Source organism: Ammodytes marinus (assembly GCF_949987685.1).
Source record: "Ammodytes marinus genome assembly, chromosome: 7".
Lineage (NCBI taxonomy): Eukaryota > Metazoa > Chordata > Actinopteri > Uranoscopiformes > Ammodytidae > Ammodytes > Ammodytes marinus.
The window spans coordinates 17,873,878-17,882,587 of NC_137211.1; the positions used below are offsets into that span (position 1 = coordinate 17,873,878).

At 40.8% G+C, this 8,710-nt stretch overlaps 1 protein-coding gene across 1 annotated transcript in view; it reads left to right on the forward strand.

The window, feature by feature from the left end:
• The window catches only part of nup210 (nucleoporin 210), a gene marked incomplete at its 5' end in the record, with an annotated part of 28,815 nt that extends 24,734 nt beyond the window's left edge, over positions 1-4,081 (forward strand). The window contains 5 exons of the mRNA XM_080030712.1: positions 514-764; positions 1,192-1,396; positions 1,740-1,850; positions 2,326-2,403; positions 3,678-4,081. Of these exons, the coding sequence (XP_079886838.1) occupies positions 514-764; positions 1,192-1,396; positions 1,740-1,850; positions 2,326-2,403; positions 3,678-3,760 (728 nt within the window). The 3' untranslated portion in view covers positions 3,761-4,081. The remainder of the gene's footprint in view (positions 1-513; positions 765-1,191; positions 1,397-1,739; positions 1,851-2,325; positions 2,404-3,677) is intronic.
• Between the last annotated feature and the right edge of the window lie 4,629 nt (positions 4,082-8,710).

Genomic DNA, 8,710 nt, shown 5'->3' on the forward strand with positions numbered 1-8,710 from the left:
TCCAATCCTGTATTTTTACAGGATGATTGATTGTTTTGGCATTTTCTGCGTCTTTAGAAGCGTCCGGTCTTCCTAAATTAAATTCATTTAAACATAGGCACTATGTTAATGTGTATGCTCCACATGACTGCTGGGAAATTACTGTTTACGAGGGCATAATCAATACCTGCAGTGATCTTGGAATGAATTTAGCAGGGACTATAAAAGGTGTCCAGGTGATGTATCGAACCGAGGAGAAGGGTCCCCGTGGCTTGAAAGCCCCGGTTTAATTGTGTTTGGGCTTTGGTACTCCAGCGTAGTTGTCCACTTATCTCTGAGGGAATCCACTGTGTGTGTACAAGACTGTAACCGCTCAGCTGAATCGCACTATGAGGTCCTAAATGTGAAAAATTCCGGGATTTGAATTGAATGGGAATATCTCTTGCTTTTATGGATCTTGGGCACACTGTGACATTTATTGACATTTCTTGACCCAAACGCACACTTCAATGACGTGTATGTATTTTCCCCCAGGCCTCTACACGTGCTCCATAACCTTGCGGCCAATGAATGACCAACAGACCCGGACTCTGAGCATGTCAAAGAGCAACCTGCTGGTGAAGGCAGTCCTGGAAGGCAGCCCCTTCTCTGGGGAACAAGTCAGCGCTCTGCTGCCTATAGAGCTGGGCCTCTACTCTGACCAGACTGAGCTACTGCTCTCAAACCTGCACCCATCAGCTGAGCTCACCATCTACGGCCCTACTGCCGCCCTATCCAACATCAAGGTCAAGCAAAACCTTCTTTCTAGTAGAACATCTAATAGAAATGTGATATTATTACAATTTTGCAGCTGGTATGACTTTTGTTAGTCCTCCAAATCCGTCCAAATAACTTTCTGTCAAAATCAATTAATATCTCCTCACGATCCGTTACCTGTCCGTACTGTGTGCGCTGAAAAGATATCCGGTGTTAATACACAGCCTTGGCTCTGTAAACGGGCTTGTTGCTAGCTACAGTGGGCCCCCTTAGTAAACCTACCAGCTCCCAGAGTCTCAGCGCACACACAGTACAGGCCGGTAGTGGATCGTGAGGAGATATTTAATGATTTGACCAAAAATGAATTTTACAACAAGCATTCTCCAGAATCCCTGACTCCAGCTTTTTAAGAACAAATTGTATGTGTGTATCTTGAAACCGTTCAAAAATATTTAGGTGGTGCCTACTTCTCCCAACATTGCCGTCCAAGAGTTGGAAGTACACCATGACTTCCCCAGTTTCTCAAAGTACACCGTCAGTGCTGTGGACCCTCGTGCGGCGGTCTCTGCCTCCATATCCATAAGCAGCTCTCCCTACATACAGGGGCTCGTCATCCCCGTCACTTTGATTCACGTGGTTGATATCAACACCGCCAAGGAAGGTCAGATATCCTCTCTGCACAAATGACAAGTCACTGTGCCTCAGGCTTGCATTTTAATCCCCTGACAGTCCTAGAAGTACTCCTGAAATATTAAAAAAGGGAACTTATGTATCGGTATAGCTTCACATGGTTCCGTTTTATCTAACAACCAACACTCAAATTTATCGTTCAGTATTATTTCTATGACGTAAGCACACAGATAAGGCAGATTTTCAGATGCCAAGACACTGTTACAAGCAGCATGATCCCCTGTGTGCCACAGCTAATATTTGTTAGATGTTTTGTAGAGGTTTTGACAGCCTTTTATCTCATCCTGTCTCTCTCTCTGCCTGTCTGTCTGCAGCTCCTCCTCCGGCGCAGGGGGCCCACTCCCTGCACAGCTTCATAAACGGCTATCAGATGATGTTCCTTACCCTGTTCGCTCTGCTGGCCGGCACAGCTATCCTCATCATCGGTGGGTCACTAGTTTTTGTAGGAAATGCTTCTGCTTGTAAAACTGAGGTAGTTAAAGGGACTAATAAAAAGTGTTTGAGTAACTTTATTATTTTGTATGATAAGAGGAGAACAGTGGTATAGTTTTGTGTGATTGGATTATACAAGGCTGACTTAAAAAAAAAAAAAGATTATTGTCATTTATATTTTATAATTATTTTCCCTCTTATTGTAATAAGGGCTGCTAAAACGAATGCTGTATTGCCTTTTAATATACACATTCGAAAATAATGCCTTCTTGATGCACTTAATTGTCTCTCATAACAAAAGTAATGCAACAACAAGTACTGACATAACTTGGTAATTATGTTTGTGTGTATATCACAGTTTGAAGCAGTTAAAGTTGTGAATAAATTGTGTGATTGTGTGATTTAAAAAAAAAAAATGTATCTTCAAACACTTATGGTGCATTTACAATTTGCCTTTATTCCCTGCAGTCCTCCATGCTGTTTTCTCTCCGAGGGAACAAGCTTATAATTCTGTTTTCATCGCAAGGACACCGCCCTCCAGCTCAGGTAGGATAAAGTCACTGTCACTGTGATTCTTCCCAGCCTCTGACTAGACTCTAGAGCAGGGGTGCCCATTACGTCGGTCGATCGCGAAGGCATTGTGGGTAGATCGCGAAGGCATTCTTAAAAATAAATAAATAAATAAAATAAAAAAATGTACTGGCTCAATATAGGCTCCTAATCTTTGAAGACCCTGAACAACTTTATTTAAAAAAATAAACAATTGACTGGCTCATTATAGGCCCCTAACCTTAGTAGGTAGGGGGGGGCATACAGAGATCTGGCACCAGTACATTTTTGATATTTTTTAAATTACATTGTTCGTGGCTACGAAGAGCAGGGGCCTATATTGAGGTATACTGTATTTAAAAAAATTAAAAAAAAGACTTCACAGAGAGATTTTTTAAACCTGTACATTTTTTCTTTCTGCTTTTTTGTAATTCTGTGTCCCCAAATTATTCCAGATAATAGTACTAAATAGCTCACATAGGACGTTGCTGATTTAGCCTTAGTAATCTTCTCAAAATGCACCAGATTGAAAAATGTTACTTTAAAAGTTTAAAATTTTTCTTCTGGGGGGGCATGCCCCCGGACCCCCCTAAAAGGCCCTGAGTATTACCTTAAAATCATTTGTTTATTAATCAAAAGAAATATTACACGTTTTGTGTTGTAGACGGACTCTCAGGGGGCCTACGAAACCTCTCAGCCCCAGGGCCTAATGTTTTGCTTTTTTATAGTAGGTAGATCTTCTTGACTTGGTCATTATAAAAGTATAAAAGTAAAACCCCTGCTCTAGAGCATGCATTTAAAAGGGATCCACCTATGATGTGTGGAATCTATATCTGGTTCAAAATGAGTAAAACATTTTTGTTCAACCCCTAAATCATTGATGCCACTAGTAGGCTAGTAGTACCGAGAGAGAACTAGTAAGAAGGACCCAGGACAATTTTCTGGCATCAGAATATATTATTTGAAATGCCACCTCACCCATCGTAATTTAAAGCACATATTGATGTTAAACCAAGCAATAAAGGCATTGTATCATTCCTCAAGTCGCCCAGTTTATTGTAAATTAAGCTGCCCCAAGCAGTGTTTAATTTCACAATTCATAGCCTGTTCCCTGGCTGCAACATGATACAGGGGAGACTTTTTTATACCAATTTCCTTTTCTAATTACCACCATATTTGTACATTTATAACTGCTAGCAACTTATTTTCTCCACTTATTTTCTGTTTGTAACATTTTCTGTCCACTTAATGACTGTTCTATTCTGTTATAGATGGCTCTTTTCATACTCCAGATGGGAATCGCTTCCCCCGCCAAAGACCGGCACATCTCTTTTCTCCAGACTACAGGTCCTGATGAAGCACTATCCGTCCTCTAGCCCTTAATACACAATGAATGTGCCTCTGTCCCTCCATGTGAATGTTGTGGGATGCGACTACCAAAATCTCAGTTTCATTTAGTTGTATTCACGAGTTGGTACATATGCTTAAAAGAAACATTATTTGCAGAATAGCAGAAAAGTTGAGAGCTGCAAGATGATAACAAGGCCAGTTTATGTGTGTGTGTGTTATTGTGTGGAAGCAGGTTTATAGGTTTATATACAGTATATACAGTATCTCACAAAAGTGAGTACACCCCTAACATTTCTTCAAATATTTCATTATATCTTTCCATGCGACAACACTGAATAAATGACACTTTGATACAATGTCAAGTAGTCAGTGTACAGCTTGTATAACAGTGTAAATTTACTGTCCCCTCAAAATAACTCGACACACAGCCATTAATGTCTAAACTGTTGGCAACAAAAGTGAGTACACCCCTAAGAAAAAATGTCCAAATTGGGCCCAAAGTGTCAATATTTTGTTTTGCCATCATTATTTTCTAGCACTGCCTTAACCCTCTTGGGCATGTAGTTCACTAGAGCTTCACAGGTTGCAACTGGAACCCTCTTCTACCCATTCATGACGACATCAAGGAGCTGGTGGATATTAGAGTCCTTGCGCTCCTCCATCTCCCGTTTGAGGATGCCCCAAAGATGCTCAATAGGGTTTAAGACTGGAGATATGCTTGGCCAGTCCATAACCTTTACCCTCAGCTTCTTTAGCAAGCCAGTGGTCGTTCGGAGGGGTGTTTGGGGTCGTTATCATGTTGCAGTACTGCCCTGCGGCCCAGTTTATGAAGGGAGGGGATCATGCTCTGCTTCAGTATGTCACAGTACATGTTAGAATTCAATGAACTGTAGATCCCCAGTGCTGGCAGCACTCATGCAGCCCCAGACCATGACACTCCAACCACCATGCTTGACTCTAGGCAAGACACACTTGTCTTTGTACTCCTCACCTGGTTGCCGCTCCACACTCTTAACATCATCTGAACCAAATAAATGTATTTTGGTCTCATCAGACCACAGGACATGGTTGCAGTAATCCATGTCCGTAGTCTGTTTGTCTTCAGCAAACTTTTTGTGGGGTTTCTTGTGCATCATCTTTAGAATAGGCTTCCTTCTGGGATGACAGCCATGCAGACCAGTATGATGCAGAGTGTGGCGTATGGTCTGAGCACTGACATGTTGACCCCCCACCCCTTCAAGCCCTTCAGCAATGCTGGCAGCACTCATACGTCTATTTTCCAAAGCCAACCTCTGTGTATGACGCTGACCACGTGCACTCAACCTTCGTAAACTGGGCCGCAGGGTGGTATTGCAACATGATAACGACCCCAAACACACCTCCAAGACGACCAGTGGCTTGCTAAAAAAGCTGAGGGTAAAGGTTATGGCCTGGCCAAGCATGTCTTCAGACCTAAACCCTATTGAGCATCTTTGGGGCATCCTCAAACAGAAGGTGGAGGAGCGCAAGGTCTTTAATATCCACCAGCTCTGTGATGCTGTCATAAATGGGTGGAAGAGGGTTCCAGTTGCAACCTGTGAAGCTCTAGTGAACTACATGCCCAAGAGGGTTAAGGCAGTGCTGGAAAATAATGGTGGCCAGTGGCCACACAAAATATTTACACTTTGGGCCCAATTTGTAAATTTTTTCTAAGGGGTGTACTCACTTTTGTTGCCAGCAGTTTAGACATTAATGGCTGTGTGTCGAGTTATTTTAAGGGGACAGTAAATTTACACTGTTATACAAGCTGTACACTGACTACTTTACATTGTATCAAAGTGTCATTTATTCAGTGTTGTCCCATGGAAAGATATAAAGAAAAATGTGAAGAAATGTGAGGGGTGTACTCACTTTTGTGAGATACTGTATGTGTGTCTTTTTGTGGTTTGCCTTGGAAATCGTTTTTATACAAAAGCACTCGGTTATTAACTGTTTTTTTTTTAAGAGTTTTGAAGTGTGCTTAGAAAACCAAACCACTAATTTGGGCTTAAATACGTTTGCTTTTTGTGTTTGTTTGCCTTTTCCTTGTGTGCTATGTATCATATTTAATTTGTGAAATGTAATAACTCAGGATTAACCTTATTCTTGTATGACGGAAGGCAAACGTTAACTTGAAAATATTTTTATGAGCAGCTTATACATTTTGTGAAAATGCTGCCCACTGAAACCGTCCGCCTCATGAGTTGAGGAACCCTTTAAATGTGCATAATCCTAACCGGGAAAAGGTTGGTTTATATCGTTTTTTGGGCATTTTTGGGAGATTTTATTTCCCCATTATTAAAGATTGTTGTTTTTGAGCCACTATGCATGCAGCTCCAGTTCATAAATGTGAAACATTTAATGAATGTGAACAATCCTTCAGTTTTTAACTTGGTGTTGCTTCAATGCCAAAAGCTATAAAATGTGAAATAGTCTCATTGCTGAACATGTAATGCCTCTGTTTCAGTGTTGAGTGTTAGATTGTTTTGATTAAGATATTTTTGTGTTTGGAGGAAAAAGTTGCCAAACAATCGTATTTATGTTAGCGAGTGAAATTCTGTATTACTGTAAGGAGAAGTCAGTGTGATGACTTCAGTGTGTTGGAAGACTTCTAGTCTTGCCTAACAATCATATCCGAGTAGCTTTTGGCACATACTATGTTTGCACGTGTGAATATTCTCCATCCATTGCTAATTAAAAGTTTTTGCTTTTTCACGTTCAGCATCGGTCTTGTAATTATTCATCAAATACATTTAGAAATCGCTTCACAAAACAACATTTTACCAGACAAATAACAAGCATCTACCCACACACTCATTTGGACAGATGAATAGTCTTACAGGAAGCAGCTTTTCTTCTCCGGATTATTAGAAATACAAATGTAAATCCAGTCTGAACAAAACACTATAGATTTTCCTCCACCTGCAACACTGAATCTGTCACACACACACTTGACCTACAGTCTTCTACACTAACATCCATATAAATTACATGTTTGCATTAGTTCTGTTCCATGTTTTGATCTTTTATACATTTTGTTTTCCTCCTTGTTCCCATAGTTACATTTTTCTTGCACTATAGTTATTTCCCTGGTTTATTTAGTATTTGAAAAAACAGTGAAGCAACTGCTTAGCTTTGTGACCAGTAAATGCAAGGCAAGTATGCGAATATCGTCTGTATAGAGACTGATTTGTGTATATAGGCAATGGCTTAACTCCCCTCTTTTCAGTCTCCTGTTGTGGGCCTACACGCAAACCGAACCGATTGAGAGGGTCTGTCTCTCCCTCTCTCTGGCTCCCTAAGGATGTGTAAAGGTCTGCGAACGCTGATCAAATATCGGCCATCTGTCTGCGACACTGCTGTGGTGGGTCCCAGTCACCCTAGCTCATTTGTACGCCCTCCACGGATGCCTGCATGTCAGCAACCACTACACACTCTGGAGTAGGTGAGCACGCTGGAATGTGCACCAAACCACACAATCCGTTTTGCATTTTACTATTGTTCAAACATTTACACCTAAGTAAGGCACGGGTCCATATTTAGTGCTGACACTAATGTTCCGGTTATTTTTAGTACTAGGAGGCTGAAACTTGAGAACATTTGACACTTGTTTATTAAGTGACGTATTAATACATAAGAAAAAAACAGCATCGTTATTCTATTGATCAACTGACCATTTCAGCTGTAATTATTACACGGCTTATCACAGGGGCTCTTTTGAAATTACTTCTACAGACACACAACACACACAAATACAAATGAATAAATAACGTGTCAGGCTCGGGACAAACAGTGGCTTTGGAAGATATTCAGATTCACTTTTTGCTGTCGATATTTATTTAAATGGAGAACATTTCCATTTGTTACCATCAAAACTGTTGCATTACTATTCAGACCCTTAATTCAGTACTTTGCAGAAGCCCCTTTTAGGCAGCAAATACCCTACCGCTTTGAGTCTTTTTGGTTAAGTCTCTAGATGCTTTACACACACCTGGATTTGTGAAGTTTGTCCCATTCTTCCCGGAAGATCCCCTGGAGCTCTGTCAGATTTGATTGGAAGCCTCCATGAAATGTCATCGTTAGACGTCTCTCTTTCAGTTCCGAGAATCTTCCGTTACAATTATTGAGGCCACTGTGCACTGTGCTCCTGGGAAAGACTAAAAGCTTAAAAGAAGGTTTTATACCCTTGCCCTGATCTACGCCTTGCCACAATTTTTACTTCAGAGAGTTCCTTGGACATCATGGCTTGGTTTATTTTTTAATCCTGAAATGCACTGTGAATTGTGAGACCTTATATACACAGTTGTGGGCCTTTAAAAAAAATGTGAACTGGTTAAATTTCCCTCAGGGTTGACTTCAATCAAGTTCTATAGACACATCTCAAGGACAATTAAAGCAACAAAAAAAGAATGCACTTGGCTTTTTATTTGGAGTGCCACCTGCAAAGGTGTGCAAAAAGGGAATGGGGGTCTGAATACTTTCTGAAGCCACTGTATACAGTCCCAGCTCTAGTCTTTGAATTATTTTCCCACAATGCTTCTGTTGTTTTGGTAGACAGAGCCTCAAAGCTTTCCTAAGAAGTGTTTATGAGAAAGACCAGATGTGTTAGCTCAGGCAGTAGCCAGCCACCACAGGGTATAAAGGGGATTCTTAAGATTTTGGTCGGCTGAGGAAAAAAACGTTACCTATTGTGTGTTATGTAAGGTGACAACACATCAAATGATTGGCTCTCCACTCCAGCAGCTGGCTTTACGAGAAATCAGCAAGCGCATTGGTTTTGATTTACTGTCTGCCTCAGTTAAAATGTGATGAAATTTGAAAGTGGAAACAAGCGTTAAAAAAAAAAAATACACTCATCGAATGACAGTGGCGTGCAGGTTTTTAAAGTGACCGTACTGTATATCTATAGCTCATTAAGGCAGTCATCCATGTTAAG